This window comes from Glycine soja, chromosome 7 (genome assembly GCF_004193775.1).
Source record: "Glycine soja cultivar W05 chromosome 7, ASM419377v2, whole genome shotgun sequence".
NCBI classification, from domain to species: domain Eukaryota; kingdom Viridiplantae; phylum Streptophyta; class Magnoliopsida; order Fabales; family Fabaceae; genus Glycine; species Glycine soja.
The window spans coordinates 14,151,993-14,167,521 of record NC_041008.1 but is presented as its reverse complement, the minus strand read 5'-3'; the positions used below and the strand labels follow the sequence as shown (position 1 = coordinate 14,167,521).

Below are 15,529 nucleotides of genomic sequence, written 5' to 3'. Positions count from 1 at the left end.
GAGGGGGTTTCAGGTTGTTGTAATATATTCTCATTCAAGAAATATCTATTCCCAAGTTGTATATAGTTTTAGAATTTTATACCATTGTGTCAAGTTCATTTTGTTTTTAAACTTGATCAAGTACTTGATCCAAATCACTTTTGTCCCCAAATTTGCTCTGGTATAGCCAGCCTCATGAATTATTATACACCCAAGTTCCAAGCCATACTATTGTCCAACTATGTATATTCATTTTATACTGTTGTCTGAGATTGATAAATGGTGTTCATTTGGTTTGTCGTTCGTTACTAGGATGGTATATGCATAATGAATTTCCCATTTCTCGATTTCATGCACTCGGAGTCTGTTCCTCTCCTCGCGTCCATTCATCTCCTCATATTTTTCGTTTTCAATTTTTCATTCTCGCCCCTCGCGTCCTTTCCTCTCCTCTCATCCTTACATTCCTTAACCCAAACCCATTCCTCTCCCACCCCCTCTCCTCCCTCGACCCCCAACATCAATGTTCACTTTGCTTTTTCCACCACATTCCTTGTTCCCTTTTCTAATCTGATCCACCACTCCACGTAGAGTAACCAAACGGGGTCAAGCAGGAGAAAAAATGACCCAATTTGAACATATGAAGGTTAAAACTCTAGAATTGTTTATTTTCTATTTTTATACTAGATAATACTCTCATCTAGGAAAAAACTGAGACTTGTAGTTGTTCTGTAGAGGGCAAAGAAACCACCAATACCATTGAAAAACTTTGCTAGCATTGAGTCTATGAAAGAGGAAATCAATGAAGTTGTCAATTTTTACAAAATCCAATGGCATTTCAAGAAATGGGTGCACCGGCACCTCGGGTATGATATTGCATGAAGAATTTTCAACTTGACAAGGCATTGTTTTTATTTTTTTAGTTCTAATATATTCTTGCAAAATAGTGATGTAATTTTCCTTATCATTTTTTAGGTTCTTCCCGCTCCCTTGAAAATTGATGCATGAAGATTATTTTTTTCAATAGAAGAAACCTTGAAATTACCTTTTTGAAATTGATGCACGAAAATTAATTTTCCAATCCTCTCACTATTCTTAATGAAAACCTTTTTGAAATTACTCCCAAAAGCGGGACATGCTCAATCCTTAGTGCCTACCAAGAAACCCAAAAGTTTTTTCCAATAAGAAAGTTGTTGCCTTACATCATTTTCCCCAAGGTCTTCCAAAGCTTAACCATGTAAAGGTAATTATTTTCCACACATGTCACATGTTCATGGTATATTATAAACAAAGAGTTAGGTAAATAAAATTATTCAACATTAGACGTCAAAATTAGGGCTTGACTTCACTAGATTCTTTAGTGATTCACCTGCTAATAGATTCGTGCATTTTACATAAATTATAAGACCAAATCTTTTGTTAATTTATTGTTTGCCGACATTCTGTCTTTTCATTGCAAGTTTATTTTGTTAGGATATGGGACATGGTTATGCCTTTTTTCTATGGAAGGATATGGTAGAAATGTATGATAGAAATGATAGGAGTAGGAAGAAGATGAGTTTTCAGAAAATTGACACCTTAACTTGAATTGTGCTTATTAGCTTCTTTTCTTACATTACATGGCTTGCTACAACTTATGCCTTTATATATGTTACATAGGTAATTTCTACACACTTCTATACTACTTAGTCCTAGAGTCTTCTAGACTCATCTATCATCTACCATCCATCTCTATAATGTTCTAGGTGCTTCTATGACTTTAGATAATAAGATATTTTTCTACATCCATCAAGAAGTTTCTACACACTACAACATCTCCATAGGTGTAGAACTCTCTAGATAATGGACCACCAATTATACATCTACACTTTTCTAGATTAATCTTCAACACTCCCCCTTAATCTAGAAAAGTCTTGAACTTCAAACATGTCTCTGAATTTGATGAACTTCTCTGTTGCAATTGGCTTGGTGAAGATGTATGCTAATTGTTCTTCAGTCTTGCAGAACTCCATTTTGATTTCTCACGTTCCACGAGCTCTCTGATGAAGTGGTATCTAATCTCAATGTGCTTTGTACGACTGTGGAATCTTGGATTCTTAGTCATTGCAATAGCTGACACATTATCACAATGAATAACTATTGGAGTCTTGGAGTCTTGTTGTACATCTTGCAGAATTTTTCTGAGCCATGTCGCTTCACACGCAACGCTTGTTGCATCCATGTATTCTGCTTCTGCTTCTGCTGATGATAGAGCAATTGTCGTTTGCTTTTGTGACGCCCATGATATTGCTTTGTTGCCTAGAAGAAACACATATCCACTTGTGCTTTTTTATCATCTGTGCTTCCTGCCCAGTCGCTATCTGTATAACCTGCCAAGTTAAAGTCTCTATATGCCTCGTACAAAATGCCAAAATCCTTTGTGCCTTTGAAATATCTTAGGATTCTCTTGGCTGCTACAAAGTGTGCTTTGCTTGGGTTACTCATGAATCTAGATACGATGCTAACTGCATGTACGATGTCTGGCCTTGAGTTGGTTAAGTAGATTAGCGAACCGACTAGGCTTCTATAAACTGTTGCATCAACTATGTTTTGCCCATCATCTTTTGAAAGTTTCTCGTTCATCACCATAGGTGTGGCAAGTGGTTTATAATCTTGCATGTTGAACTTCTTTAGTAAGTCATCCGCATATTTTTCTTGCGAGATAAATATTTGTCCAGGTCTTTGCTTGACTTGCATGCCGAGAAAATATCTCATGAGCCCAAGATCGGTCATTTCATACTCTTGCATCGTAGCCTTTTTGAATTCTTCCATCATCTGTGAGTTGTTGTTGGTGTAGATTAAATCATCTACATATAGACACAAAATCAAGAAATGATTACCTTGCATCTTCACATATAGTGACGACTTACTTGGACTTTTGAGGAATTTATGCTCGACGAGGTATTTGTCTATTTTGCTGTTCCATGCTCGAGGAGCTTGTTTGAGACCATAAAGCGCCTTTTTCAAGCGATATACTTTGTCTTCTTCTCCTTGAAATTTGTATCCTTGTGGTTGCTCCACGTAGACTTCTTCTTCAATCTCTCCATTCAAGAAAGCTGATTTTACATCTAGCTGGTAGACTTGTAGCTTCAACTGTGCAGCTAAGGCTAGTACAGTTCTAATTGTTTCCATGCACACAACGGGAGCAAATGTCTCATTGAAATCAACTTCTGGCATTTGTGAATAGCCTTTAGCGACAAGTCGTGCTTTTTGTTTCTGGGTTGTTCCATCCTGATTATATTTAATTTTGTAAACCCATTTCAGGCCAATGATCTCCTTGTCTTCTGATTTTTGCATGAGCTCCCATGTATGATTTTTCTCTATCATTTTGATTTCCTCGTCCATGGATTTTCTCCAAACTTCCTCTTTCGATGCTTTCTCAAACTTTTGAGGTTCACAGGCAAAAAATCCAACATTTACGTACTTTGGATTCAGTTTGTGTGACCTTCCTGATCTTTAAAGTTGTTGTTGTGGGACTTCTTCTACTTCTTCTTGCTGGTGCTATTGGTCATGCTGTGTTGGTGATGGTGGCAGTATGCACGGGCTTGGATTGGTTACTTCTTGCATCTCATTGACTTCAGTACTCCATTGCCAGCTTGCTCCTTCGTCGAAGATGACATCTCTTGAAATGATCAGCTTCTTTGAATCTGGTTTGAATAATCGGTAACCTTTAGATTGGTCACTATAGCCGACAAAGATGCACTTTTCTCCTTTTTCATCGAGCTTTTCTCGGTTCTCCTTTGGAATGTGTAAATAAGCAACACATCAAAAAACTTTAAAATGATCAACTGTTGGTTTTCTGTTGAACCATGCTTCATATGGCGTCATATTTAAGACTGCTATAGTTGGAGAACGGTTGAGGATGTATACTACTGTGCTAACAGCTTCCGCCCATAGATTCTTTGGCAGGTTCTTGTGCTGTAGCATCGATCGAGCCATTTCCACAATGGTTCTGTTTTTCCTTTCAGCGACACCATTTTGTTGTGGAGTGTGACGAACAGTCAGCTCCTTCTTGATGGCATGATCATTGCAAAAATTGATGAATATGTGCCCATTGAATTCTCCCCCGCAATCTGTTCTCAAGACTTTGAGGGAATGCCCACTTTGCTTTTCCACTAGGGCCTTGAACTCCTTGAAGCAAGAGAATGCATCGGATTTTTGTTGGATGAAGTACACCCACATCATTCGAGTGTAGTCATCAACGAAGAGGAGAAAATATCTTCTTCCACCAAAGCTGGGGGTACTTGATGGTCCCCAGATATCAGCATGCACCAATTGAAGTGGAGCTTTAGCTCTCCAAGATGTTTTTGGAAATGGTAACCTATGCATCTTGTCATAAATGTTGCCTTCACAAACTTTAAGGTTAGATGAAATAAAAGGAAGCCCAAGCACCATATTTTTTTGTTTTAATAATTTGAGGCCATTAAAGTTTAGATGACCGTACCTCAAGTGCCACAGTATGGACTCATCCATATTCTCACATTTCAATGCATTGTTTTGCCCAAATGGCATAAATCGAGGAAATACTTTATTAGGAGCCATTTTGATAGAAATAATTTGGCCCTTTCTTTTATCAATGATATTACATTTATCATCATCAAAGATGACTTTATAATTTTTATGAATAAGTTGACCAACACTCAAAAGATTTTGAGTAAGACCTGACACATAAAAAAACATCATGGATATATTTTTGGCTACCATTTTGAGTTTTAACAACAATGGTGCCTTTTCCTTCAACTGTTTGAACATTTCCATCACCAAATATAACTTTGGATTTTATTGTCTCATCTAGTTTCACAAAGCAACTTTTGTTTTTTGTCATGTGGTTTGAACAACCACTATCAACATACCATACATCCCTTGATTCTTGAGAAGATAAAGCGGAGTACAAAGTATGATCAAGGGATTCTTTATTTTCTAGAAAATTTGCTTCTTCTTTTTGTCGGTAAAAACAATCTTTTTCGTAGTGTAGGTGCCTTTTGCACTTTATGCATTTGTACCGATAATCATTTGTATCATGATTATTTTTCTTGCATAATTTGCAACAGGAGCTTGAAGCATTATTACTCCATTTATTTCCGCTCCTTTTACCACGATTAGTAAATGCTCCTCCTCTTTTTTCAAGGAAATTTACCATGGTTATTTTTCTTATCTCCATCATTTTTAGAGATATTAATTTTAGATTGGAATGCTTGCTCTAGTGGCTGCTTAAATCTTTTCATTCTAGCTTCATGAGCTTCTAAAGAGCCCATTAATTCTACTAGAGTGAGTTTAGATAAATCTTTTGATTCTTCTATGGCAGCCACAATATGATCATATTTTACGGGAAGACTTCTTAATATTTTTAGTATTATTTTCTTGTCTTCAATCATGTCCCCGTAACTTCTAATTTGATTGAAGATATTAGAGACACGAGAGAAGAAATATTGTATAGATTCATCTTCCCCCATTATTAATGTATCAAAATCCTTCCACAAAGATTGAAGTTTAATAGAAATTACCTTGTCTGTGCCTTTAAATTCATTTTTCAGAGTCCCCACGCCTCATTTGCATTTTTTGCTTGCATGATTCTTGGAAAGATCTCTCTACTAACTCCTTGTTGGATGAATAGCAGAGCCTTAGCATCATGTTGCTTGTTTTGCTTGTACTCCTTTTGCTTTGCTGCTGTCCACGTAGCCAATTCTTCTTGGCTTTCTGGGACTGGATAGTCATTCTCTATAACATCCCACAAGTCTTGTGAGATGAATAGAGTTTGCATTTGGATGCTCCAATAATCATATGCTTCCCCATTAAATATGGGAACTAAGGTTTGGTTATTGTTGAAGGTTGGTGGGCTAGGTGATGTATCAAAGGCCATAGGATCAACATTGCTCTGATACCACTGTTAGGATATGGGACGTGGTTATGCCTTTTTTCTATGGAAGGATATGGTAGAAATGTATGATAGAAATGATGGGAGTAGGAAGATGATGAGTTTTCAGAAAATTGACACCTTAACTTGAATTGTACTTATTAGCTTCTTTTCTTACATTACATGGCTTGCTACAACTTATGCCTTTATATAGGTTACATAGGTGATTTCTACACACTTCTATACTACTTAGTCCTAGAGACTTCTAGACTCATCTATCATCTACCATCCATCTCTATAATATTCTAGGTGCTTCTATGACTTTAGATAATAAGATATTTTCTACATCCATCAAGAAGTTTCTACACACTACAACATCTCCATAGGTGTAGAACTCTCTAGATAATGGACCACCAATTATACATCTACACTTTTCTAGATTAATCTTCAACATATTTTTGTTGTATTTACATTTCATAACTGTGAATGACCTTTCTGTGTCATATTTTCTTCTTCATTGCATTTACATTGTAACTTCTTTATTTGACTCTTCTGTTTTTTAAAAGGTAGAATCTTTAACCACATTATTTCTGTTAGTTAAAATAAAATAAAATAAAAAACTCTTTCTTTTTGGTAACCTACTAACCGCTAGTCAGATTTTAATAGGCACACTATTTTTCGATTATTTTAGAGAACAAATCAGCATACTATTGAGCTTGAGTGATCCTTGACAGAATCAGAACACTATTTATGGTGTGTATTCTCTAAAATAATATTTACCCCAACATGGACGTACGAGACTCAGAAATAGTTGAACTATTGAATCAAGTTGAGGAACTTGAGAAAAAATTGTTTGCTCATCCTATGCATAAGGTTTGTTAAAATGAACTATATTGTCCCTATTCTTTATGTTATAAATGCAATGTTGCTTTCCCTTTGGTTTGAGTGTTACCTTAATATTTTGTTACAAGTTAGCATCAAGATATGGATCAAATTAAATGTGGGATTCCCAGGTATTCACTTTCTTTGCTAGATTCGATTATTAAGCCAAATCAAGTCTTGGAAGTTTGGAACTGAATATGAGTTTGGTCAGTGTCAGCTGTGCATTGTATTTTTGTGGAATGTCCATGTGACTCCATGTAATTCAACAACTTAACACTTAGTGGATTGTTAATTTAGTAATTTTATTCATGACAAATTCTGAGTGCGCTATTGTGGATAACTGTACCCAGTAGTCCTTTATTTAATTTATTGAAATCTTTTGTTGCATGATTTCTTTGTTATTTTGACGGGTTCAATGGTTATCAAATAAAATTGTTAAATTTTCAGCTACAAAAATTTCATGAAGAACTTAAGAATTGCTCATGAGTCTTAAAGAAGCTTGGTCATACTGATGCTGATGGTGTAGTTCAGTTGAGGGGACGAGCAGCCTGCTTGATTGACACAGGCGATGAACTCCTTGTCATCGAATTAATGTTTAATGGTGAATCAATATTTGTTTCCCTATTGTGCTTTCTATATAGTTTGCAGTTCATTATTTTTGAATACCTACCTAAGTTGCTGCCCTTGCAAGTTGTTTCATAGCAGGAGATAAGTCAACTGAGTAGATACAACTGAAAACAGAGCTTGCAAGGCCTCTGCAACAGATTCAAGATAGTGTAAGAAGGATAGCTGAGGTAGGTATTTTTCACATAACCTGAATTTATCTTCTAAATTAAAATATAAATGTTATCACTCTTTTGTCACAAATACAACATGGATGGATTAGGGTCAAAGGTTAGTTATGTCATATTTTTGGTTTGAATGCCTTGTAGATATTTAAGTCACTTACTTGGCCTCTTGCATTAAGGAGTATGTTAGAAATATATTATATAAAAACCATTCACGGGTCTTCACCCAATAGCTTGAGCTTTTGGATTGATGATTCATGATAGTTTGTACTTGCTAGATAAGTTTATTATTGTTATTATTTTGGTTAAATTAAATACTTTCCCAACTCTTGACACCATTTTTTGTTTCAGGCCTTGCACCATTTTTTTTAACAATATATCAAATTCCCCATAATTGGTTAGAGTGACAAGTTCCATGGTCTAGTGCTCTTTATTCTTTATCAAGTAACATACATAGTATCTTCAACATGGAATTATCTGCATACATTGTGACACTAAAATTCATTTTATATTGTAAATTTGAAACCCAAGACATGTATAGATAGCTTAGCTATAGTGATCAAATTTGAAAAGGAGCCCATAGTAGTAATCAAAGTGTTCTCTATTGATATTTGATGCTAGCCAACTAGCTTTTTCTAACCATTCTTATTCACCCCAATTTATATATGCATTATATAAAAAAATTATATTATAACTTTTAATATTTCTTTATTATATTAAGTATCATATTTTAATAAAATCAACTGCTTATATTAACTATAATATTTCCACTTCCCAATTTTTTTTATAATATTTCCAATGTTTGTATTTTGTCCTTTGATACGATTTCTTTTATAGAATCAATGATACCATGACCAACATTAAAAAGTAAATTGGATTTCTTTCCAGAGTCACGGTGATGTCCTTCGGGTATGGTACAAAAACTTCTTATTTTAAAAAAAACTTTTAAAATTTTTTAGTGTGTGTTTATTTTTTTAACAAAATATTAATAAAAAGTATTTTAATTATTTTGATAAGTTGTTTTAATTATGAATGAATTAGACATGTACTAATAGTATAGATATTTTTTACATTGTCATTCTATTAAAAACATTATATATGATAAATTTGTTAATTTATATAATAATTATATTAAAAATTACATAAAAAAATTACATACTCTTGGGGACTGAAGTTCCTTGCTTTTTTAATGCATGCGTCTGTAAAATTATGTTGCTACAAGGTGGTATAGAGCTCCAGAACTATGTGGATCATTTTACTCTTAAGGTATGGCTTTTCTAGTTTTATGGGGGCATCGTAAAAGTGAGACAAAATATATGTATAAAGTATTGACTTAACATACCATAATCAAACATTCAATCCTTTATCTCCTTTCCCATCATCTGTTAAATTGTTATTAATACATTCATTATTGATTGCAGTAGCATTATTTTTGTAAAGAAAATTTGTGATACGTTGATACTGTAGTGTTTGATGATAAATTATTAACTCTGTGAATTTTATGGTGTCTGTCTGCCCTGTTCTGGTAGTTTATATTGTCAAGAATCAAGATTATTGATAATAACAATACAAGGTTCATACATTTGAGCCCATATTTGTTCTAGGAACACATAATTTCTAGATGATACAAAATTCAATCCATATTTGTTTTGACTATGTCTATAACAGAAGATTAAGACATTATGAAGGCACTAATTGAAGTTAAAAATTGTATTAAAGATTAATATAGGTTATCGAGATAAGCTGTAATTCTAATTGGATAACAGTTTTAAAAGCACTCAAAGAATTGCATCAAAGTTTTCTTCTAATTAGAGTGTAAAATTTGAAGTTTCAAACATAGGTTATGCTTTAAGAAATGTGAGGTGGCCTTACTTTTTCTTTTTCTCCTTTCCTTTAAACTCTCTTTTGGTTGTTCTCAATTGCATGCACTGATTATTGTCTATTAGGTTCTAAAAGTCTATCCATTTCTAGCAACAATAACAACATTTCAATTTGGCTTTGCATCGTTGGTTATAACGGAACAAAGTTCGCAAGAGGTGAATGTTCAAAAAATGACGACGTCCATTCCGCCGTTGAGGGGTAACCTCTTTCTCTTCTTCGCTAAATTGCAAATTAAATGTGTGTTTTTTGTCTTTTTTTTTTTACAAATTGTGTTTTTTGCTATTCTCGATTTTTCAAGATGTTAGAAAAGAGGAGTTTGAGCTATAATGGTGGACCAATTTCGGTGTCTTACGCGTGTCGCAACCTACCCTTCGGTGGGAGGGCGACGCGGGACTCACAAGATGCGTCTTCCAAGGGAGGAAAACGCGCAGAGTCGCCACCAACATTTATTCGAGGAAAACATCGGAAAAACCAGAACGTGTGGTCTACGAACTTTAAGTGTGAAAGGTTCGAGAGTTGTTTTTACACACGGGGAAGATATTAGCACCCCACGCGTCCGTCACAAGGGATTGCAGCCTTTAATCGAGTGTGCAAGACATGACTTCAAAATTATGTATTTTCCCTTTTTATGTTTTTTTTTTAGCTTTTTATGGGCCTTTTTGTATTTTTTATCTTTTTGTGGTCGACAAGGGTGTTTCCCTCGCTCCTACATATTTCTCAATTGCGATGAGGAAATCAGACCTACGTAGTTCTTTCAGAACTAAACGCTGGTTAAGTTATTTTTATCTGTTTTTGCAAGATTGATTTTAACCGAACAAAAGTCATTTAAGGCGTTGGACCACTAAACGATCTTTTGATTCTTTTGAAAGAACAGAAACGTTAAGGCATTGGACCATTAACGATCTCTTGTTTTTTTTTAAAAGGGATGGTCGACAAAAGCGGGGCTTTTGCTTCCATGTATCCTCGATTTGTGATGAGGAACTCAGACCTACGTAATTCTTGCAAAAGCGGTAAAGTTATGTGTTGATTTTATGCTTTTGAACGGTCCATGTTAATCGATAAAAGCAAAGAAGACCGTTTTAAGGCGTTGGACCTTTTGATTCTAACTAACCAAATATTATTTTCATATATATATATCACACATATAATACCTAACAATACATACAATAACTAAATAAAATTTTCATTCTAACCTAATATTGGTATATCTATTAATACGTAAAAAATACCAATACAATACCTACTGATACTAACTAATTTAAACTTAGAATTTTTATTAATACTAACTAACCTACTATTTACATACTAACTAACTTAGAATATTTGATAATACTAACTAACTTAAACTTATAATATTTATTAACAGAATATATAAATTTTATTTACTTTCAAAACACTTACCAAGTAAGGGTAAGAGCACTTGAAGGAAGGAAGCCACGCACCAAATTTGAACCAAGGAGCACAAAGCAAGAAGCACACAGCAAAGCACAAGCTCACACTCAAGAAAAAACACAAAGAGAACTCAGTAAGGAGAAATGAAATGCAAGCGTAAACAATCAAGGTTCAAGCAATTTTTTTATAGCTGAAAACTTACCCAACGTTCAAATTTTTAACGTTCACATGCAAGCTTTTCAGAACTGCAAACCCTAAGCCTACCCATCTGCACACTGCAACCCCCTACTGCAAGCCTACCCATCTTTTTCAGACTGAAACAGTGCAAACCCACATGGGTACCACCCCTACGTGTTCCGCAGGCACCAATGGCGGGACTGCCCACGTTGGCATGTCCTGCCAGTCCTAATGGCGACATGCTTAGTCAGCATGTCTCGCCAGTTTGAATAGCGGCATGGGTGCAGTGACTCAGCTTTTGTTCTGCTGCTACCAATGACGATACAAGTGTATCGCTGATGCCAATGGCGATACTGCCTACGTCCCGCTGCTGCCAATAGCGATACAAGCTTGCCGCCAGTAGGAATGGCGGATTGCACGTAAATAACAGACCCCCACCAAAATTTGTTTTGAAACGGACCCTCTTTTGTAAATTGTTTTTAAAAGGAACCCCATACAGTAAATTTGCCTCATGGAGGATGTAGTTGCTGATTCACAAGGTTTTCCAAGCAGGTCCCAAGATACATTAGTGTTGACATCATATATTGATCATGTGGTAGCCAAAGTGTGAGAAGGAAAGGTAGTTATTTCTCTAATTGTAACATATTTAAATTTTATTTGTGATTTTAATTTATCTAATTAATTATAATTATTTGCAGGAACATACTGAGTTGAAGTTGGCATCTCATGGAAGGAAGGTCAAGAAATTAGGAAGACTTGCACCTAAAATTGAAGGTTTGGTGGCTGATACAAGCTTAAGTTCTCTTATTACATGTTCATTTGACACAAGACAGGGGACTTTTGTCTGCTTTTGCTTAAGTTCTCTTATTACAAGTTCTTTGAGCAAATGATTACGAACCAAAGACCATGAATCTTCATCCAAACCTAATATGACAGTAATTACACGATATCGACAATTACCATCAGCCTTGACATCAACAATGTCTTCAATGAAATCTTGAATGCATGGATGAAATTGATCCAACATTGACATGTTCCTCTTCAGTTTTGTTTGTTCATATGATGATCCAGACCGTTTTAGTGTGGAGGAGTTATCTTGCACCGAATGTAATGCATCCACAAACTCAAAGTAAGATGGATTAGGCTTCATTGATCTTTGTTGTTTGGTCATCCGTTTCTTTTGACCACCTTTTGTTTTCACCTTTTCAAGAGGAGCACACATCGAAGTTAGATCAGGGTATTCAAGTTCTCGAAGTTTACTCCTTAGAGTCACTTTGCCACATATATCGAGATCTTCAAACCGTTTGAATATGGCTTTCATCTCTTGGGTTATGCGAACTTTGAGCGCAGATAAACTTTGGTCTGAAAAACTTAACCTCCACCAAAACATATGGACTGTGTCAAGTGGTATGCTACCAACAACATATCTAGCTAGCTCACATGCACATGGGACAACCATGAGTAATTCTCATAATGCATCCACGATGAGAACTGTCAATGCTAGCATAATTCACTTGCTTTAACTCAGCAGCAATCTGGTTAAACACATATCTTAATACCATGTCAGCTTGTATAAGGTAACTTTAAAAACATGTCCAACCACATGTGTGCTTCTCTAAAAAGATGCATTTATTTCACTATGTTGCAAAGCGATCATGTTGTTCATGGCATCTCAAACACTACATAGGTCTCCAAGGCTATTCTAGAATAGTCTCTTTAAGGTCTAATGTGTAGACTTAACCTTGCATTTAAAAAGGAAAAGAATTATTTTCATCCATTAATGTGTTCTTATAAAAACCAATATAGATTAGCAATTTTCATACCTGTTAGTTATTGTGTTTCCTACATTCATCACCTTATTTGTCCATGCTTTTACAAATCTTTGTCTATGGGGAATCTGATGCAATCCTACCCCGCAAGGGCATTGGATAGAAGACTCCAAGTAGATTGGGCCAGAGATCCAAGGGAAGGCCTTAGGGTTCTCAAGAGTCTTAGGGTAGATTTTGAGCCCATGGACTAAGTATGAGCCCGCTTATCTTTGTAAATATTAGAATAGGTTTTTTCCTTCGTTTAGGCCTTGTATTTTGGCCATTCTAGTAGTATAGGGTTTTAGCCTTGTATTTTGAGTAGTCTTTGTAGTAGGAAGTTTTTTTGTATTTTCATGTATTTTGTCATGGGGGTGAGCTTAGCTATTATAGGGGGTGTGTAGCTAAGTTCTAGCTTCTCATCTCAAGGAGGTGAGCTCAGCTATTAGAGAGGTGTGTGTAGCTAAGCTCTAGCTTCTTTAGGAATCTTTTCAAGGAAGCTTCTCAAGGAGGTGAGCTTAGTTATTAGAAGGGTGTGTGTAGCTAAGCTCTAACTTCTCAAGGAAGTTTTCTCAAAGAAGCTTCTCAAGGAAGTTTTCTCAAGAAAGCTTCTCAAGGAAGCTACCTAGTCTATAAATAGAAACATGTGTAACACTTGTTGTAAATTTGATGAATGAGAGTCTTGTGAGACACAACTCAAAGTTCAACTTCTCTCCCTTTTTCTTCCTTCAATTTCGTGCTCCCCCCTCTCTCTTTCTCTCCCTCTTTCTTTTCCTCCATTGAAGCATCCTCTCCAAGCTTCTTATCCAAGGCTCATCTTGGTGGTGAAGCTCCTTCTTCCATGGCTTATTCCCTAGTGGATGGCGCCTCCTCTCACCTCTTCTCCTTTGTCTTCCGCTGCATCTCCATGGTGGAAAATCACCATTGAAGGACCTCATTGAAGCTCAAAGATCCAGCCTCCATAGAAGCTCCATAAGCAAGCTTCCATCAGAATCAACCATGTGTCATTCACATAGTCAACAAACATTGGTCATGGTGAGCAAGCAATTTCAAATTTCATAAGGTAGTCATCATACTCTATCTTAGTAGGACAATCCACAAGACTCTTTCATACTTCCATCACATAGTCTCATGCATTTTTTTTACCCACTTACATTTTACATTTTGTCTTAACATTCTTATCAATGTGAAACAGACACAACAAGTTAGTTTACTCAGCAAACATAGTTTTCACTGTATTCATCAATGTTGAATCTCTGTCAGTAACAATTACTTAAGGGGTTACATCACTTCTCATAAAAATACCTCTAAATCGTTCAAGAGCTCAAACAACATTTTATTTATATGTTTGCCCTCCAAATAGGCAAATGCAACTGAAAATGTCATCTCAGTAGGTATCACACCAGCAATGTCAAGTAAAGGCAGTCTGTATCTGTTTATTTTGTAAGTACTATCTATGAGGAATACCAAATGGCATGCATTGCTTAATTTTACTGCATCCGGATGTGTCCAAAATATATCACGTACAACATCTTCATCATTCAGTCTATGTCAATTAATATACATGTCGCGTTCAAGTAGCTTCATTAATTGTTGCATTTCAGTATTATTGCATTTTATAGAAGAACGATATGCATATCCTGCATTGTAGACTTGCTTTATTGTTGCACAATTGTTGGCATTGTACTCCTTCAAAGTGAGAAAAATATTTTTTGATTTTACCATTGGCTTTGTCATATCACCAAAAATAATCTTCTCATCCTCAGTTGGTGGACTAACATATGGATGTCCACTCAATAACTTAGCCAATGCATGATTATGAGTCTCACATATTAAGTTGACCATCCACTCTTCACCTCCTGGGATTGATTTCGCTCGCAGCTTAAAAGGACAACCACGTTTTTTAGTGCTAGTCACCGTCGGTACTAAATTTTTCTTGTATACCCTATACTTTTCACTCCTCTCACAACCAATTAAAACAAACGAGGTTCTTTCTCTCTTTCCGGTTGATATGTCAAACCTCATTATCACAGTCACAAAACCAATATCATACGCAACAGTACGAACCCATTGCAAGACATCCTCACGGGTAGGAAACACCTACAAAAAAAGACAATATGTGTTTAGTCTTGTTAGGACATTCATTTACTTACTTTAACCAAATAGAGAATCATATCAATACCTGAGAAGTATTGAAGACATTAGAACAATCAATATTTTCAACCACAGCAAGTTCCTCTCTCGTGTCTTCATTCATATTAACTTCTTCAGACATAATGCTCTTATATATCCACTCATCTTCGTCTATTTTAATAAAACATTAAAAAGAAAAAAAATTAATGGCAAACTAAGAAAAACTAATGAAATTAGATACATATAGGTTATACGAATTGAAAATCCGTGTGAGCTATACAGATTGACAATCCGTATAAGTTATACGGATTGGTATTTCACAAAAAAAAACTTACCTTTGGACCGTCATTGCCACCGCAACACCATGACAAAGGCAATGCATGTAACAAACCACTACGATAATGTATGTAACAAACTACCACAAGTCAAGGGAAGGAGGAGCTCAACGAAGTAAGAAGAAGAAATTAACTGGTGTAAGAAGAAAATGAAAACAGAAGACAAGAAGAAGTAAAAAAAAAACGACAATGTTGGAATAAATAAAAAATTGAATGGTACATATGAGATTTGAACGGTGTAAATAGAAAACATCTGAATTTGAAGAT

The 15,529-nt window shown here is 35.4% G+C and overlaps 1 protein-coding gene across 1 annotated transcript; it reads right to left on the bottom strand.

Moving 5' to 3' along the window:
* Nucleotides 1-12,425: 12,425 nt before the first annotated feature.
* LOC114420394 lies at nt 12,426-15,069 on the bottom strand. The gene is made up of 3 exons (XM_028386301.1): nt 14,977-15,069; nt 14,517-14,894; nt 12,426-12,524 (listed from the first exon to the last, which is right to left on the bottom strand). The coding sequence occupies exons 1-3, from the start codon at nt 15,067-15,069 to the stop codon at nt 12,426-12,428; spliced, it is 570 nt and encodes a 189-aa protein (XP_028242102.1).
* Between the last annotated feature and the right edge of the window lie 460 nt (nt 15,070-15,529).